This window comes from Pollachius pollachius, assembly GCF_949987615.1.
Source record: "Pollachius pollachius genome assembly, chromosome: 7".
Taxonomy (NCBI): Eukaryota; Metazoa; Chordata; class Actinopteri; order Gadiformes; family Gadidae; genus Pollachius; species Pollachius pollachius.
The window spans coordinates 20,455,510-20,475,911 of record NC_136940.1 but is presented as its reverse complement, the minus strand read 5'-3'; the positions used below and the strand labels follow the sequence as shown (position 1 = coordinate 20,475,911).

General features: G+C 42.4%; 1 protein-coding gene across 4 annotated transcripts; it reads right to left on the bottom strand.

The window, feature by feature from the left end:
* Positions 1-1,862: 1,862 nt before the first annotated feature.
* st6galnac5b (ST6 (alpha-N-acetyl-neuraminyl-2,3-beta-galactosyl-1,3)-N-acetylgalactosaminide alpha-2,6-sialyltransferase 5b) lies at positions 1,863-20,300 on the bottom strand. 4 transcript variants are annotated; one of them, XM_079739647.1, is made up of 5 exons: positions 19,985-20,298; positions 13,957-14,154; positions 6,990-7,399; positions 3,144-3,251; positions 1,863-2,785 (listed from the first exon to the last, which is right to left on the bottom strand). In XM_079739647.1, exons 1-5 carry the CDS (start codon positions 19,997-19,999, stop codon positions 2,464-2,466), a joined length of 1,053 nt encoding a protein of 350 aa, XP_079595773.1. In that variant the 5' UTR covers positions 20,000-20,298; the 3' UTR covers positions 1,863-2,463. The 4 variants fall into 4 exon arrangements, with proteins under 4 accessions (XP_079595773.1, XP_079595774.1, XP_079595775.1 ...); XM_079739648.1 differs by having other exon boundaries at positions 13,957-14,151; XM_079739649.1 differs by lacking the exon at positions 13,957-14,154 and having other exon boundaries at positions 19,985-20,300.
* Positions 20,301-20,402: the final 102 nt, after the last annotated feature.

Below are 20,402 nucleotides of genomic sequence, written 5' to 3'. Positions count from 1 at the left end.
CATCACAGCCTGCGTGGCCAGCCGAAACGGCTGCCGCATAGGCCTACACTTTGATAGTGGAGAAAGCCAAACCTTTCTCCAGTAAACACTAGGAAACCAAGTACGCTTCCCACCTAACAGAGAGATAGGACAATGTGGTTGTTTTCACACCACTTAGAGTGGAAGGCACGCAGGCACTCTGCCCTGCAGGATCAACCTCTCAGAAGAGACCAACAGCTGTCCCGACACTTCGGGCAGGTGCACTGTCCCGTGCACCACAGAGCTGAACGGTTCTACGGGACCACCAGAATGAGGGAGAGTTTCTCCTTTCTGATCCGCTCCAGAAGAGGACAAGAGAGCCCGCGGCTACCCCAAGAGAGCCACTGGTCTCCCCCCAACGGGGGAAGATCCTGACAGCTGAGAGAGAACCACCACCTGGAGTGGGCGTTCTCTCTGGACTCCAAATGCTCCCCCTGAGCTGGTCCAAATCTCTGCCAGATCAATCTGACAATGTCAGGATGTAACCGCCACTCGTCTCAAAGGGGACTTGTCTTTGCTCCCTTGGAACGCGAGCAACCCCGCTTTCTGCTGGCCTGCCTGTCGTCGTTGAGGGCGTGGAGGGGCCCCGAACCAGGGACCGATTCTCACAGATGGATTGTTGGTGGGCGAGGACCTCTGCAAAGCTTGGTCCAAAGACCCAATCCCCGGCTAGCGGGTCCTGGGCCAGGCCCACCCTGTCGCGGCCGGGAACCAATGTGTGGAACGGCCACATGGCCGCCCACGCCCCATCTGACGTCCAGCCGTCACCGCCACCGGCTGCCACCGCCACCGGATGGCGCCGGAGATCCTGGCAACCTTCTCCATGCCACGCTCTGCCCTAACAAGTCTCTGCCAACGGTCATGGCCGAGAGGGCAGAAGAGAGCAGGGCAAGGTTGTCCACAGCCGCCGCACTCTGGGAGGCACTGACAGAACATCTGTCCCACAGGGCGGCGAGCTGATTCTGAAGGCGGTCTGGGGGCGGTGGCTTCTCGTTTGGACGCCATCCGGACAGAGGAGCGAACTGACTATATCTAATTTGTTGTTTTCATAAATAATTTCTTCAGCCAGTGAATTCATATGCCATTTCGCATGTCATTGAAAGCAACGTTTTCTATCGTTGCCATGGTGATTCATATGGACGCTACCCTCCCTGATAGCTCTCGGCTCGCGTTTGGTTTGAGTCAATGGCCCTGAAGTGTTGCGCTCAGGGCCATTTCATGAAACTGATGACGTTTTTTCAAATTAAACATATTAGGGCGAGAGCCCAAGTACGATTTATAATCTTACTCGGCCTCTTCATATGGCTCTCTTTTATAAGCAAGAGACCCCAGGCCTCTTCTTCACTCTCATGTGGCCTTGACTCCTAGGACCCACTTATTACAAAGCTTCCTGTAGGGCTAATGTACAGTGTATCATCTACTATTTTTGCAAGCCTTCATTTCATATAAAAGATTCATATAAAAGAGACCAGCCACTCTTTCTTACTCCCAAGTTATTCTGTGCCCCTGTGAATGGTTGCATCACATCCTGTATGTCTACGACCCCCATGTTGGGGGTCATTTTAGGAGTCTTATGAAAATCTTTTTCGTCTTCCTTCTACTTTATTGATGCATTAACACTTAAAAAAGCTTTAAAGCAGGATTCATTTGTCATGATTACCTTGGACCACAAAATGTATTTGAGAAATGAACATCTCGAATGGGTTTTTCAGCGGAAGCCAAGCGAACATAAAGTTTAGTTTGTGCACAAAAATGTTTTTTTGTCCCAGTCTGTCCCAACGAACATAAATGGATGTCATCCCTCGGTCACTCAAAAATATTTTATTTGAAAGAACATCGTCAGTTACAAAAAAAAGCCCTGAACACAACTGCTCAGACTTCACAGCGCAGAGAAATTGATTCAAACCCAATTCAAGCTGAGTGATTTCAGGAATGGCAGACACATAATTCACCATGGCAACGATAGAAAAGGCTGCATTAACTAAGATACTAAACTTATACATACACAAACTATAGATTACGAAAATAAAATTCATTTTTATCAAAACACATTTTTATACACTGAAACTATCTTGAAATGTTGCACTTTCTACAGATTTTCCACTGAAAATATAACGAATGTCATTAAATTTGTTTTGGCAAGGTACAACCTACATATACATGACTTATTGCTGTTTCTTTGAAAAGTCGATAGGGGGTTCAAAAGTTGATATGGTTTGTTTTGGACGACATGAACAAGCAAGCTATCCTGTCGTTTAGGTGGGAGATTTAGTTACAGGGTAACTACAGGTTAGCAGTTGTGGAAAAATCAATATTTTGCAAGCGATTGTATCGAAGTTAGAAAATCCAGTATCATGTCAACAGTAACACACACACACTTGCCTGCCTGCTTATTGATCTGTCCGTCTGTCTGTCCACCTGCCTATCTATTGACCAGTCTGTCTGTCAGCTTGCCTGTCTGTCGATCTGTCTGTTGATCTGTACATCCGTCCGTCTGGAGCCTGGCACCGGCTGAAGCTGTCGTGCGTCGGAGGTGTTGGTCGACATTGCGTCGGGGGCGGGGCTTCGCGGCGTCCAGTCCGGCTGGTTGAAGCGGATGTTGTGGGTGCGAGCCCAGCTGGCGAACACCGACTTCTCGGTGATGAAGCGGTGGCTGCCCTTCTGGCTGCGCTCGCTGGACAGGTAGGTGGAGCACTCGCTCCACCCCCGGGGCTCGTAGTAGTGATACGGCACTGAGGGCCGCTGGGTGGAGGAGTTGCTGGCGGGACTGGAGGATGAATGGAGAGAGAGAGAAAGAGAGAGAGAGAGAGAGAGAGAGAGAGAGAGAGAGACGTTGTTTTTATTGCAAGGAGGGGGAAGACGTGTTGGAAAAGTCTGTCTGTCTGTCTGTCTGTCTGTCTGTCTGTCTGTCTGTCTATCTATTTATCTATTCATCTATCGGCTGTCCCTTACTACTTATAGGAATGACGTTGAAGAACATAGGCCTGTTTCAATCGTACTGACAATATCGTATGAGAGACCAATTGGTCAGTACGGGGGGACAAACAATGTTCTCTTGATTCCCTGAGATGCTTCTGAGGCACAGGATGATTATGCAGTGTGATGTGAAGAAACACATCGCCTACCTGCAGAAATCAGGAGGCACCATGCCAAACACGTTGATGGAGCCACACAGCTCTGTGGCGAGGCTCATGGTGAACCAGCCGGTACTCAGCCACGACTTGGAACCCTTCCTATTGGAGGACAGAACAACACCGTTTGCTGCACATGCTATTGATTTCGGTGGGAATGTCACACATCTTATTCAAAGATTTGAATTTCCTTTGTTTTACTGCACAGTTTCGTAGCGATCATTCTGGTGCTTCTCCTATAGGCAGCACCACCACTAGGGAACCGATATGGGCACGGTAGTAACGGCTGTATGTGGTTCGCTGCAGGCCTTTGCTATCTCAAAGGACAGACAAACTGCCTTTGGCAATGCTACACCTTTTCACAATGTACTTTGTAAGAGGTTGTGTGTGCGCCCGAATGTGTATGTGTGTATGCGCCCGTTGATGTGTGTGTGTGTGTGTGTGTGTGTGTGTGTGTGTGTGTGTGTGTGTGTGTGTGTGTGTGTGTGTGTGTGTGTGTGTGTGTGTGTGTGTGTGTGTGAGAGAGAGATACAGTTCCTGGCAGCTGTGCCATCTCCAGTCTATCTGATTGTGTTTGCATGTTGCTGGTCCACGACCGCCGGAGGGGTGCTGTGGTTGGCTTACATGGTTCCAACCAGTCAACCCCCATGAACACCTTTGTTTGTGCTGTCCAATGCATGCACCCACCGATTAATGGTTTATTAAAGTGAAACACTGTCAACGTTGTGCGATCATTACGCATCTTCTTTTGTGCATCTAATTTATACCAAATGTTAGGTTAATGGTGTGGGAGATTGCCCGTCATTGTGTATAACAATTACTAACTAGAAAATGCATTTCCTGCAGAAAATGCGGTGAGTGCCGTAGAACAAAGTGAGGTTGATAATATTTTTTTATAAAGCCACATAGATTAAGACATAAAGAAACGTTAAATGGCTTAAGTCAAGTGAAGGGATTTGTACAAAAGTTCAAAAGACTAAATGGAGTAAACAATGTAAACATGCACACCATTTAAGCACGTAAATCAACGTAAATCAATGAGACCAACTGAAAATGAAGTCGGTACGAAACTAAAACTGTGATTCTGAATAAAGTTTAAATGATATCAAAATTCCGTTTGGATATTATTGAAGATACAAGTGTGTTGATTTCTTAAATGGTTTGAACGAAGGTAAACGGTTGAAATTTGACCGAGTTACGATGTCTTAAGTAATTTCATTGTCAGAATTGGCAGACGGCTTCAATGGGACCCACTGTAGAATAGGACGGTTTGAAACTAAAACTGTGATTCTGAAGAAAGTTTAAATGATATCGAAATTCCATTTAGATATTATTGAAGATACAAGTGTGTAGATTTTATTAAATGGTTGAAAATTGATTTAGTTACATCTTAAACAGTTTAGGTACCAGAGGACGGCTCTGCCGTCCTCCAATTTACTCCCATGTTCAAAAAAATAATAATATTTATCATTTTTTAATATGATAAATATTTTATACTTTTTAAGATAATAATATTATCTTAAAAAGTATAAAATATTTATATATATATATATATATATATATATATATAATTGAGGAAGGAGATAGGTCCCAAAGTTTGTAGAGAATAATAAAGAAAGAAAGAATAAAACTTATGAAGAACAATAGTTGAGCACTGCATGCAGCACTCACCTAATTTATCCTGTTTATGCTGTTTTTTGCAAATTGTACTGGACCTCATCCAAAATAGCAATAAACTTCTACACAGATCTACACACGTTATCAGGACATTCAAATTCCCCACGGGCATTCATCATAGTTACGAAATGCAGTAGAATTACAATGAATATGCTATAGGGTACCAATAAGGGAAACATCTGTAAAGCAATCGCATGCACACTACTCTAACTTCTTCTTTTACCACAAGGCATTTGCAGGGAGAGTGAAACCAACAGCTAATATAGATTTACATTTATTCATAGTTCAGTGGCTATTGGCCATGTCGGTTCCTTTCAGTCTGCATCTATTCAAGATTCCCTCCACAACAAAACCACACGTTCTCACTCAACATCCATAACCCCCACACCTACCAACCCAAAACAACTCTTCTCAAAACCCACCTCTTCAAACTTGCCTACTGCCTTTGACCCCCACCCCCTCTTGTTTGCATGGTCGTCTCTATGTGTTACTTTTGTTGTTATGTTTTATTTAGTCATTTTGTTTTCTATGTTCCTGCCCACATTGTGAAGTGTCTTTGCGTTTGAAAGGTGCTATATAAATCAAATGTATTATTAGGGGTCCGAGCAGCGAAGCTGCTTGGCCCCTATTGTTTCTGTAACGTTTTTTTTTTCCCTCAAATTCTGTAAAAGTCATACTGCAGCCTATACCGTAAGTCGAAAACTCTAAAAATTTGTGATACTGCACCCAAAGGTGGCGCTATTGTAAAAAATCATGAATTAGGCTTATTTCTCCTCACCAGATTGACCTGGACTCAAAATTATTTCAGAATATTAATCTCTAGTATCAGACGCATTTGGGTCTTATGCCCTAAAAATGTATACTTTCCCCACAATTTCATATTAAAGCTAAACATCATAAAAAGATTCACAGGCTACAAAAATAATCAAAAATTCAACAACATCGCCACATAAAATCTTTAGACCAAGCCTCACAAAAATCATCAAACAGAATTTGTTTTACTTAGTTCCATTTGAGAAATATTGGCCAATAAATTTGGAGCAGTTATCACATTTTTCTAATATGACCATTTTGTTATTGTATAAAAATACATACGACTATTATAAGGTGGATACCAATACCCCCCACAACTAATAAACCTAAATTGTGGTACTGCACCCAAAGGTGGCGCTTTTTAAAAAAAATATGAACTAGCCTCATTTTTCCTTACGAGATTGACCTGGACTCAAAATTCTTTCATCATATTAATCTCTAAAATCAGATGCATCTTTTTCACCCTGGTCTTCTGCTCTTAAAAATGTTTACTTTTCGTACAATTTCATAGAAAAGCCAAACGTCCACATTCTCAACCCATTTTGCCTTAATAACCATTTTGTTATTGTATAACTACTATACGGCTATCATTAAGTGGATACCATTAACAGTGCAAATTTTCAGATCTGTACTATTTTAAGAAAGTCCTTAATTATCTTGTGAAATGTGTGCTTGGAGTTTTCTTGATGTTGTGTGCTTATCAATCGACATTTTCGCCATGTGAATGAGGCTTCATGCAGTTCAAGAATGTCAGTGGCTCAATGGGATAATGCCGTGTACTGGTGGTCATTAGGTTGAGGGTTCGAATCCTGATTAGATTTCTATAAACAAGCTGAACATGACATTCTGCCATTGCCCCTCATTTAAGAAACACAACATTGAACAGCACCTGAAATTCATCAGGCAATCAACATTCCGGCTCATTAGTTTCCAAGAATCCGTCTGCCAAGAAACAGTGTGGCATTAAGGGGATCATCTCCGTTAACTATTTTTCCTTCATAATTAACTCTGTCATATTTATATTTCTTCTGTTAGTGTTCTTGACTACAAATGTTTAATTTCCCCAGAATTTCAAAGATTTTTCATGTATATGCTTTGAAGAAAGCCCTTAATTCACTTGAGAAATGTGTGCTTTGAGTTTTCTGGATGTTGTGTGATTATCAATAGACATTTTGACCATGTGAATGAGGCTGCAGTTCAGGTTTATAAGTGGAACATCTTTCCTTAAATATGAAAATTATATGTTACATTTATATATCTTCCATTAGTGTGTTCTCGACTTTTAATTTTGCTCGGACCCTGTTAATCACCACTTGCGGTTATATTTATTTTTACTATTATTATTATTACCTGTCCATGCCCGTCTCGTTTTTGAAGAGCTCGTCCAGGCTCAGCATCTTGCGCTGGGACACCACGTACAGCTTGTGTCTGGGCAGCAGCCGCATCACGAGCTTCAGGCTGTTGAACACGGTGCCCTTCCCGTCCCTCCGCATGCTGCTGCTGGGCCCCCAGAAGATGAACACTGTGTCCTGGCTGGCGTTGAGCAGCTCTTGCCGTCTGTTTAGCACCCTGGTGAGGCTGGAGTGTGCGACCACGCGCAGGGTGGTGCGACGGCCCACGTCCCGCTGGAAGTGGGCACTGGGGGCGTCGTTCATGCGGATGACGCACTGGGCTCGGTCGATCTCCTCGCCCCGCTCGCCGCCGGTCATCTGGCCCGAGCTGCTGACCAGTGAGCAACTGCTGCAGTGCATCTTCAGTGGCTGGCGGGTCGGGGGGGGGGGGGGGGGGGGGCAAGGGTCAAAGGATGAAAGGTTAAAGGTCAAACTATCCTTGCAGCAAAATAAATTATGCATAGCAGCTACATCGATTTTCTGAGAGAACGTAACACCTTTTGGAGTGTAAATATATGGTTACAGAAGCTAACCCATACACAAACATGTCTACATGTTGAACGATGAAGGGACTTCTGGGAATTTGCATCCATTCACAATGTCCACAACCGATCTGGAGCAGGTATCCTTGTGCAAGAGGCCTGGCTCAAAAGCAGGTTTCTGAATTCACTGCACGTTGCTTTTGATAAAGCATCTCTTGAAAGACTCAATATGAATAGAAGGAAAGATGAACCAATACATGATGTACAATGACTTTCACCACTTGACATTTGTATAAGGACTGTGCGATAGAAATCTGTTCCCCTGTTGACAAAAAAAGAGGTAATAGACGCAGTGATAGATTTATTTTCAGATAGACTTGCCAATCTGAAAAAGTAATAAGAAAAAAGACAGCTACCAATATCTGCAATTTAAAGCCATTTAACCACATTGGAATCAGAAGAAGAGAATAATTGGGTTGATGAAGTTTCAAAAATGCTTGCATTGAGGTATTGATTTAGTATGCCAAAGCCTACATTGTATATGGTACTGTCAAACCTCATTATTATCATTCTGATTTCACAATGCAGGGAGGATCACACTTGTCTCTGGGATGGGAAAGTGTTTGTGCGATTTCATAATGCATGCAGGTATTATTACACGCGCCCAGGCTCTGCCCTTATTGTCCTATCAACACCATTTTTCAAAGAGACATAATGGTTGAAGTGCCGGTGTATTTGTGGATGTGTCTCTGCGTGGCTTTATGCGTGTGTCTGTCTATGTGTGCCTGACAGTGTGCGTGCGTGCAAACGTCTTTGTGCAGGTGCTAATTTGTGTGTGTGTGTGTGTGTGTCTTTGTGCTTCTGTGTCTGTGTGTAAGTGTGTGGCTGCGTGTTTTTGGATCTGACTCAGAACATCCCTGGAGACAATATATTCAGAGGTCCTGGGGCGATAATATCCTCAATCAGAATGCAGCATTTGGTTTCTACTTTTGGATCAGAAACACAAAACCTCTTCCACTTTATCCAACCCTCCATCTGGATGGTTTCAAAAGAATACGAAAGAAAAACCTTTACAGCATGAGATCCCAAGCTCTGAATCAAAACCCTCTGCTTCCATCGCTGATATGGGAGAAGAGGAATCAAAGGGTGCCATTTAACTACGTCAAAATACCCTCCATAAGGTTTGTATGCCACCTTGAAAGCCACCGTGAAATAATGCGTGTGTCCTTGTCGCTGATGCTAAGTACCATCGGCGGTTGCTGCTCACAGCTCGATATATTTAGATGGAATAGAAACCTGGGAAGCAAATCTCTCTAACGACTTTTACACTCCCTTCATCAGAACTGTTCAGGCTGAAGGCAGGAGGCTGCTCGACACTCCCGCTGTCTTTCTGGATGCATGAATGAATGAATGAATGGATTGATTGATTGCATGGATCAATGGTTGGAGAAAGAGGGACCTCACCTGCGCGAATAATTCAGAGTAAGCATTTGTAAGTACATAAGCTGTCCTAACATACTAACCCACATTATCTGTCACTCGCATCAAATTTTTCATTCACAGACTTATTGGCTCACTCACTCACTCACATAGTCATGCAAGGATCATCAAGTGAAAAATCATCACAGCCCACACTCTCATAACTGTGTGGGCTGTGGGCAGATACCTCAGGACGTTTAGATTCAGCAGAGACCATCAAGTCATGTGTTAAGGTATAGATGAAGCAATCACTGCTGTAGGATTTGAGTCCAGGGGGCAGAAAGTGATATAAGTCTACATTTTTTGTGCCTGCACTGCAGTACTCTGGAGTTGTATGTAACACTCTGCTACAAACTGGTGCAGGAAATTTTACATCATTTACACAATAATGAAAAAATACACAACAACACACGTGATAAAGGCAGCGTTCATCGCTCCTCTGCATGCCTCAATGTCTCCGGGAGCAGGGTATGAATGCCAGGGGACATTGAGTCCACAGGCAACTAAAGGTCAACTGGACAGTGAGTCGTGTGACGAGGAGTAATGAGTAATGATATTCAGTTACATGATATCAAAAAGTTTGATTCCAAAAAAAACAACAAAAAGTCCAGCTCATAATATCTCCTTTCAGAACTCATTTGTTTATACAGTATTCTTCACAGTGTAATGTGCTGCCATTATTGCTGGGTAATCTAATGTATGCACCAGCAGCCTAAACTCGATCCTTAACCACATAAAAGCTGCCCGTTTCACTCCTTCATTTCCAACAGTGTTGAGGTGATTAATGTGTGTTAGGGGCTCTCGGTTACATCAGCAAAGTAATCCCGGTCCCACAGACCTCCCATGAACTCCCTCCCCATACCAGCAAGGAATGTACCCACAGGTCATTATGGGGCTATATAAAGACACCGGCACAGTAAATGGGTCTCTCCTTGCAACTGTAAGCACCCTCCTGCTCTAATGAGTGCAATATATCTCATGTATGGGCACGCATGAGAATCCTGGGGCAAACCATGGGTGTGTGTGCCTTGGTGTATGTGTACGACTGTGAGGTGGTTGTGTGTTTGTGTGTGTGTGTGTGTGTGTGTGTGTGTGTGTGTGTGTGTGTGTGTGTGTGTGTGTGTGTGTGTGAAACCAAGAAGAAGTGAGAGTGAAAGTAAGAGTGTGAGAAAGAGAGAGAGAGAGATAGAGAGAGAGAGAGCGAGAGAGAGAGAGAGCCAGTCCTTACATGCCCCCCCTCCCCTGGCCTCCCTCGCACACACACACACACACACACACCCTTCCTATCTCAATCTGTGTGACGGAGTAGTACAGAGCTATTATGGTTCCCGCTCGCTACGGTTTTAGAGTGAACCGTGTTTCTGGTACAAACGGCCCAGACTTAAGACAGTGGCTGTACGGCATCATTAGGGAACTGGGACCACCTCCGGGCTCGAGCAGAGTGTCACTACAAAACTCAGCAAGAGAACAGAACACAGAACCAGCCCGGTCCATCCAGACGCTAGGCTGCCCACTGGAGAGACTGAGATAGTGGCGCTGGGATGAAATATGTACCATGCCAAAGAAGCTCAAACAGCCATATCTGTGACTCACTGAACCCCTTCAGAAAACAACTGTTCCATGTGTTTCATAAGAAGTACATATAGCTGATAATGGGTGGGATAATGTTAGGATTGGGCAGAATTGTTGGGGGAATAAAATGTATTGTATGCAAATACTATCCAAATGTAGTGATTTTTCTTCTACTAACTGATATTAAAATGACAACTGATGCCTTCAGCAACAAAATGTTCATAGAGACGTCCCTTGGTAGTGCTTCCCTGTGTCTCTCTCTCACTGGGAGAATCGTGGGCAGACGTCCATGCTGCTCCATTGTTAATACACATAATGTGCTCATACAGTATCATGAGAAGAACCCTAGAAAGACATACGTCATCCTTAGAGGTTCTTAACAGCTAGGGGTCAAAGGTCATTTTTAATTAAGGCTAACTTGATTCAGTCAATTCACAGTGTGGTTTTGAGAAAGACCATAAACATACTGTACAGTATAGCAGAAGTAGTGTGCAACGGTACACCGACAATTATTTATGTTTATTTCTATTGGCATTGCTTGTATGGACACATTGGGAAGTCCCTTGTCTCTTATTGCAAAGGGCTACTGTGCTTCCTATGCGCAGAAGATCTCTTTTACCCCTTTTGTTTATGCAGTTATCACCGGCAAGTATATGGAGTTATTTCTTCTACAATTATTTTGGTTAGGGTGCTATATATGTGTACTGGCTATATATGTCGACATTTATATGAAGTTTGCATTGCATGCAAACTAGGGGATTAAGGACACAAAACATCCCACATTGACGACGTCCACACGCACAAATGCAAAATCCAAAGCAAAATAGTCGGGCCACAATTTTTTTGATCAAAGTGCAACATCCCCTGAATGGTCCATTCAATGGACAAGTCGTGTACTCTATCTAGGACTGTTTGAAAACCACTTCCAGTGAATATCTATCATCTTTAAGTTCAGGTTTCATTCAATAATTTATGACAGGCACGTTAATTATGAATTGCAAAGTCTGGTTTACATATCCGTGCATAAAATGATCATACTTAAATCTACTAGGAAGAAAGCAGAGATGAAGAGAGTTTTCGCGCGCGCAACCTCTAGTTGTAATTAATAGTAGTTAAAGGGTAATTCCGGTGTAAAATGGATTTGGGATATGTTTTGTATGATAACGAGTTGAAACGTTCGTTTTGGAGCACAACAGTTGGCTGTTTTTAGCCGATTCTATCAAAACGCTATAAACTTGGAACGATGGGGGCACTGGTTATGGTAAAAACTAAATCGCTATTTTAAACCACTTAAAAGGCTAAAAGTAGCCCGACACTTCTTTGGTAGTATAATAAGGGTCTTAACATATCACATATCATCACCCGTCGACGCCATTTTGTTTTTAAGACTCGATAAGTAGATTGGCGAACACAGAGCTTTTGGTTGCTGACGGATGTCACAATCTCTGTGTTCGTCAATCTACCTATCGAGTCTTAAACACAAAATGGCGTCGACGGGTGATCTACTGATGGTATTGTGTGAATAAAATGTCCTTTTTAATAAACAATCTGTACACTTACAAAGTTCTCAATGCCTAATTTTATATGTTAAGACCCTTATTATACTACCAAAGAAGTGTCGGGCTCCTTTTAGCCTTTTAAGTGGTTTAAAATAGAGATTTAGCTTTTACCATAACCAGTGCCCCCATCGTTCCAAGTTTATAGCGTTTTGATAAAATCGGCTAAAAACAGCCAACTGAAGAAAGCGTCTATATACATTTTTTGTGCTCCAAAACGAACGTTTCAACTCGTTATCATACAAAACATATCCCAAATCCATTTTACACCGGAATAACCCTTTAATTCAGTGCTGAAAAGTGCATTGACATTTTAAAATGCAAGGCAACTACTATTGGTTAGCTGAAAATAATAATCATCATTGAGATTAAATATCTCTTCCAATGTCCTGGCCAAGACAGGCAGCAGTAGCCTACAGTCAAACATAGCATACACACAAAACATAAGAAAACTAAAACAGTCTGCAGGGGGAGGGGGGATATCAATATCGCAAGACATTTCGGGAGGCTCAAGGAGAAGAGTAATATTACATTTGAGCAACAAAGTGTAGTCTTGTAGTGGACTCTATAGACATAATTCACCATACTGTGTTATTGACATATTTTCGTTGTGTTATAGGGACACTGTCTCTTTAAGATCAGGTCACTTGTGTGTTGATATGCCGGTCGGCGCGATGTTTGAATTTAACGGTTTTTATATGACAAAATGTACCTGCCATTGCTTATCGAGTTGAGAAATTGTCTCTTCCCTTCTTTTATCGCAATTTCTATAGTCTATAGACAGAACGTCTTACCTTGGAGAGTTTGTCGACGGCTGAGCTGTGTATGTGTCACTGCCTTTGTCTTGACGTGCGGTGTGTGCGCGTGCGTGTGTTTGTGTGTTTGTGTGTGTGTGTGTGTGTGTGTGTGTGTGTGTGTGTGTGTGTGCGTGTATGTGTGCGTTTCCGTGTATGTTCGTGCGCATGTGAGTGTGTGTGCGGTGTGTGTATGCGGGGTGTATGTGCCTGCTTGCGGGGTATGTATGTGTTCGCACCTGCTGTGTGTGTGTGTGTGTGTGTGTGTGAGCTGCAGGCTGCTTGGCGCATGCGCACATGACTAACTTGAGTTACTGATGCAACAGGCCTGCTATTATAGTAGAGATTATGTAATTATATATATATTACATTATGTTATTATATTATTATTAAGTAACATTACAATTAATGTCGATCATCATTAAAATTCATTAGGGTTACGGTACTTCCACAGAATAATATCAAAAAAAAAGTTATATATTTGGGTTAGGGTTATATTCTTTTGCTGTTAGACATAATGGGATGACCTATCTGCTATCTTAAGTTCTACTTAAGATGGATCAATAATTGAACAGGTAGACTTATGAAGCTTAAATATTGAGCTTCAAGCAGGCTAGACATCTCCATTCACATCCCTCTCCAGGTTCCCCAGAAGTGATCGTTGTTCAACATAGCCGACCGATTAACACTGCTGTCTTGAGCCAATAGGATGAACAATGCTGAATTTACACACCTAAAATAAGAATTTGAGGTGTGACTAAGAGCAATGCCATTGTCTTAATGATCAACTCTAGGGTATTTTTTAACACAGAAATAGGGAGTAGCAGTTTCTAACGACCAGAAAACACTTTGGCTTATAATCACAACATTTATATTATACAAGTTTCTCTGTAAATTGTCAACCTTGTTTCCCGCAATCATGTAAGCAATTTACTGTGTGTTGCACTAAGTAAAAAAAAAATCCTCCATAACATTACCTTGTTGTATTTGTACAGAAAAGATACCGAAACGAAGTGTGACAAAGTGTGTTTGAAGATATTAACCTTCTGATCGACGAAACTTGTGTAGCCTCTCAGCACTGTTATTGGATCTGTGGTATTTCTCTTGGGCTGCTCCTCCAGGATAACCCCGGCCCCAGGTTGCCTTGGTAACGATGGGGAGGGGGCCCTTGAAGTGTTGTTGTACATCACCATAAAACCGGTCACTGCAGTTATGACAAGTACTCCAATAATCCCCTGCTGCTGGAAAAAAAAAAACGAAACACAGCAAAACATAAGAAAATATATGAAAGACCATGACGCTCATTTAAGTTGCAAATCAAATAGCTGAAGGATTTCTAACAAATGCCACTTGTAAAATGATCGCGTCTCTCTTACAGCAAAAGTAGCTTATCTCCTACGGAGTTTGACTTTAAAAGTATTCACTTTTAAACTCTTAATCTCCCACATACACACATGTTTTTTTTTAACTCCCACTCACCACAACTCAAAATCTAGACCCCATCGACATCACCACACAGTGATTGCTCATTTCCTTCTTTAAAGCAATGATGTTAACACTTTGTGCGAGATATATCTTTAAATGTAATCCACACATACACACACTGAAATCTAAAAATCACCTTAGAAATAAACAGCTGTTATCTCACTAGACTCATTTCGATTAATTTACTTCAGTTCCGTGAGAACAACTAAACTGCTGCTTCCCCCAGAATAAACTGGAACAAGAGACTGCTATACCAAAAACATAAGGTTTCTTGACTTGGTTAATCAAATCAACGATAAATAGACAAACAAAGAAAGTAAAGAATGAGGGGCTGGACTGGTTGGCGAGTCTAGAAGAAGAGAAATTGTCATGCAATACGGAGGCCAATGATAACTTAACCACCAGTACACACACATTCAAATCAAACTGTTTTACAGCACTCACTGCACACCCACAGCACCCCCCCATACAGCAGAACGCCCCACAAGAAATATAACAAGGAAAATGGCCCATTCAATTCAGTAATTAAGGGCCCACTAAAATGTAAGATGTCTGGGGAAGCAGTGGTTGGCTCCTCGTTTAGCGTCTTAGTTTAAAATCTTGCTAGACTTGAACACAGTAGCCTCTCCCAGTTAGAGATATGCATATGACTCGTTGTTCAATACAGTTGGCTGTACAGCGGGTATTTGAGGCTTGCGTCTTCAAATGAATGGCAAGATCACACTCACCACTTGTTTTCTTCATCATCTGTCACCGCCTCTTGTTGGAAATTGGCCGATGTCTTTAACACCTGAAGGACTGTCTGTATGCTGTCGACCCGGTTAGCGATGCTCCACTCTATTACATACTCTATCCTATTTCATTGGAGCGCCATCAATCTGAACTCCTCCTCCTCAATTTCCTAATTACCTTATCTTTACGGATTCAAAGCAAGGCTCATACAAGGCATGCTTCACTTCTCAGATAATGTAACGGATGAAAAGCATATATCGCCTACTTTGATAGGCAACCTGTAACTACTCAAGCTACATTACAACTAACTACTACTTGATAGCCTGTATCCCCCTCTGCTTATAAACCGATTTAAAGCTCCAACCAAAGGAACATTTTATTAGCTATTATAACTATCTAACTAATTAATTATATTAACATAACATAATCATGTGAAGGACTGGTTTTCAAACTGTGGTTCACAGAATAAACTTGTTCTTCTCCAAAATATATGCATGCTTACATTTCTTGTATTTTAATGTGATAATTACTATGTTGAAGACAGACTGAATATAATACGCCTGCTGTATCGATAAGCAGTGACATGCTTTTTGACCTGACATTTAAAATGAATGAATCATTTTTCTGATCCTGGATTATTGGGGTTGTTTGATAACCTATAGGCCCACTGCACTGACTAGTAAGCCACCAACATCACAGTGGAGGCTCCTCCATTGAGGAGAGGGAGGAAGATCCTCCTTAACATTGTTGAGAATAAAAAATGTAGATTGCCCAGACTACTGTAATGAATTAATGCCCATAAATATGACTACTATAATGACTTTGAATATATAATGTTCGTTTCCCTGGGTAAAGGGACATTAGCACCCCCTATCGCCTATTGACAATTACTTCAGGGAGGAAGGTCCTCCCTCAGCCTCCGTTGACTCCCATTCATTTCCCCGAATGTACTGGCGGCCGGTGAATAACATGGGTTTCAATGGGAGAGAGTGGGTGTGACCTTAAGGCGTCTGATTCGCGCAAAAATCTATTCGCACTGCGCTATGAACCAATAAGCAGGATCCCTGGCTGGTGAGCAGTGTTGCCAGATTGGGCAGATTTCCCACCCAATTGGGCTACTTTTAACCACGTTAGGATGGAAAAATTATCATTGGGCGGGAAATCTGCCCAAGCTGGCAACGCTGGCGATAACAAACCCGCTTTGCCTGCATTGCCGCTTAGTGTAAGAGACACAAAGCAACGCTAATGTCATCTGAAGGATAACGAGATTCTAACATTTGCGAATAAGTGTACAATGGAAACATTGTAAACAGAGGACATTGTTCATGTTTAATTACACAAAGCACTCCATTCATTGAGTTACAGTGCTAAGTTAACGACCAAAGAAAAAGCTAGACCACTTCGCAAAATCGAGATCACCAAAAGTAATGGCAACGTCAGTGTTGTGGGTGCTACATGGTTTGCTAGGTACTCATGGCTTACTGGTAGCATTACTAGCAATCGTCTGTATTGCTGGCCCTGTTTGCTAATGAATAATGGCAAATCTCCAACGTGGGCTGTTCATGGTTTCACTGATGTGACAAATCTTGATAGGGCAACCAAACACCACGACAAGTCAAGTTCACGTTGGTGCTGCTACGCGACTTTCCTTGCTAGACACCATGCCTATAGATCAGGTTGTTTGAAATTATGTTCTCGTTCTTTTACTAGTTTGTTACTCTGACCATTCTGTTTGATATTGTGGAAAAGGTGAATGATTCAGAACATGATGCATTTTAAATGGAATCACTTTTGGTCTTGAGTCTTTTCTTAAAACATTTGTAACTGGAAATAAACAAGCTCAATTACTCAATTACAACCAATAACTTCAGTCATTGAGGGCAAAAATAGGCCCAGATTTTTTTTTTACTTTTACAAATCAAGAGTAGGCCTGATTTGACAAATGGGCTTTGCATCCTTTCCTTCTGCCCTTGTAGTCCATTTCAAAGACATGCTGCCCACCAGCTTTCAAATTACAGTGATGCCACTGGTGGCTTGTATATTTTTTTTTCACATAACTATCCCTCCCTACTATTTTGTTGTTCACCAAAACACCCTGAAACAACTTGAGTCTCACATTCTTATGCCACCATACACCAACAGTGCAAGCAGGCCAATGGCAACCAAGTGCGCAGTCCTTCCTCCCTCACTTTAAAAACCACCTGCCGCCACTCCAACATGCATACAAAGTTTGAAAAAAATCTGTACATGATTTTTTGAGTGAGATATGCATTTCTGAAAGTACCCCGCCTACAGTTACCAAACGAGCACAATAGTATCTAGCTGCAGCCCCGGAGAACAACACCCTGGCGTGACAACAACAACTCAGGCGTGACGCAAGTACTCTGGTGTGACGAAAGTGATTTATTTGTGAGACTGTCAATATGCTTAATATATTGAGTAATATTCAGCGAAATTTAGCGAAAAGTAAATATACCACGGCATGGCTTTAACATGAATATTACTCAATATTTTAAGCATATTGACAGTCTCACTTCCATGGGTGATCTTTGGTTTCTGATAGCGGTGTGTAAAAAAGGTTTAAAAAATAAATCACTTCCGTCACACCAGCGTACTTCCGTCGCGCCTGGGTTGTTGTTGTCACGCCAGGGTGTTGTTCTCCGGGGCTGCAGCTAGACCCTACTCAACGAGCGAGTCAGTTTCGGTGCCCCCTCCTACGTAGGAAGGGGGCACACTTGAATATTACCTCCCACTTCCCCACTCCCCTCCAATCAGAGCATAGTTAAGATTTGTGACTTCGGCGGCAGCCCGGCAGCTCAGCTCCGGGAGTACAATCCCTTTCTCTGCCGGACTGTCGCCGAGCTCCCCCCGCCGGAGCTGCCGGAAGCTTCGGCGGCAGTCCGGAGGAGGAGACATGGAGAAGAAAGAGATTGTACTCCCAGAGCTGAGCTGCCGGACTGTCGCCGAGCTACCCCCCCGGACTGCCGCGTCCTGCCGCCGTCGAAGCCGTCCGGCGGTGTACCCCGGGAGCTGAACTGCCGCTGAAGCTGACAGGTCTGGCGAGGGGAAGCTCGGCGGCAGACCGGCAGCTCAGCTCCCGGGGTACAATCCCTTTCTCCTCCATGTCGCGGTTCATAGACTTCAGAGAGTCAAGGCCAAAGTTACTTTCCCCCAATAGCCTCAACCATGACCGAGATAGCCCCCACTATGAATCATTACTTGTTGTGGAAGTACCAGAGACGTCAGATGTAGATTTTATGATTCATAACATCATCTGAGGCGCACATAGCTTTTGGCCGTGATATTAGATATAATATTATATAAATACCCATACATTCACATCTAAAAGCTATTTCCAACAAACAGCTTCAAAAACATGTTTTCTGGAACTCAAATACTATGTTTACTTGTTGGGAAAACACCATAATATGTCTCCTTTAAAAACTCCTTATCAAAGCGGCAGTAATGAGATGCAAATCAAAGGAAAGACAGGAGCTCAGTTGCAGTATTGGGTAATTTACATTGTGAGAGCAAAATGATCCTGTCTGAAACAGAGGCAACCCCAGCTGCTGACTATGTATGCCAGCCATGATTTCAACTTCAGTTGGTGTTCTTGCAAGCCAGGAACAAGAAAGCAAACAACAGGAAAAAAACACTGGATCAAAAGCCAATAAATTTAACTCAAAAAATCGGGTTTAGAATGAGTGAAAGAATTAAGTGACTCAACATTATCTCTGACATGGCCTCTTTTCAGCCTGGACTGGCAGATTTCAGTGGGAACTCAAAGAGGCAAGCACCAAGCTGAAAAAATTATTAATGGTAGCAATGTCAAATGATCTTCATGACAAGCAGGCCGTGAACAGACAATTGTTGTCTTACTCAGGCAATGACACCAAGTAACCTATGCAGAGAATTCCCAATCTATTTGCAGCCTTCAACTGCAGTCACAACTTATCCTTGCCTTGTGACTGAAAGCGGTCTATAAATAAATCTTCTGTAATAGTGGAGAGTCTGGACCTGGTGTCCAGTAGGCATGGAAGTTTGAAATACTCTTCTTGAGCTCCCTCTGCAGCATGGCATCATGTACATGTTCTATAAACTGATGCAAGATCTGATCAGCATAATATGGTCATAAGTCACTCACAAGTGACATTAAAACATGAGAATAGTCCCTGAGGGATTCCCCTTCACTCTGACTGTGCTGGAGAAACTGAAGCTGTGCAGCAACTGGGGAGCAACTATAATTTTCAATAAGTATGGAAAATCTAATTTTGAATTGTCTAATAAGACCCAGATGCCAAGTTTCCATTTGTTTTTGTAAAACGCGGGGGCGGGGGGTGTGGCCGTTGAGGTTTATCCACGAGTTATGGCGCCCCCTGTGGTCATAGCGGTACATAACTTTCTTTTGACCTTCTTGTCAACATGTGCCTGTTTCATTTGGCATCTCTGACGTGTTCACATTTTGAACCCTTCACTTTCAATATTAAGTTCTAATATTATTCAAAAACAAAGTTAAAAAAATCTGCAATGCTTGTTTTCTAAAAGTAGACACGCATTGATATATTCCAACTTTTTGGTAGTGGTTTTATATTAATAAGTCAACAACTCTGGGAGTAGATAATTACGCAAAATTAGGTGTAAGAATAATAATTTAGAAAAATATATAAGACACATGATAACAATAGTGTGGATTGCTTTGCAACCACACTAAATAATGCGTTACAGTTGAGTTATCCTCATTCTTAACTAACTAAAATGTTAGGAATATATAGCATCGCCATTGCTCAATATAGTGGTCTGTACAGTGGGCGTTTGAGGCATGCGTCTTCAAATGAGTTGCAAGATCACACTCACCACTCGTGTCTTCATTTTCTTTCGCCTCCTCTTATATTGAATTAAATTGCCCGATTAAAGATCGGCTTCAGGTCACAATGGTAAGGTCTAACAACATTTCAGAGACGTCTTCATCACCTAAAGGTGCATGCTGTCGCCCGCGAACAGGGAGGCGATGCTCCACAACCAGCGCAGCGCTTACTCTTTTACATACTCTGTCCTCTAGTGCCTTCAATATCTGAACTCCTCCTCCTCAAGGTCCTAATGACCTTATCTTTACAAATTCACAGCAACGCTCCTACACGGCTTGCTTCACAACTAACTAATACAACGCGGATAAATACGATATATCGCATAAGCTACTTAGATAAGACTTTAAAGGCAACCTGTAACTACTCAAGTCATGTCGACACGAGTGACGTGTTAACCCCAACGGGGC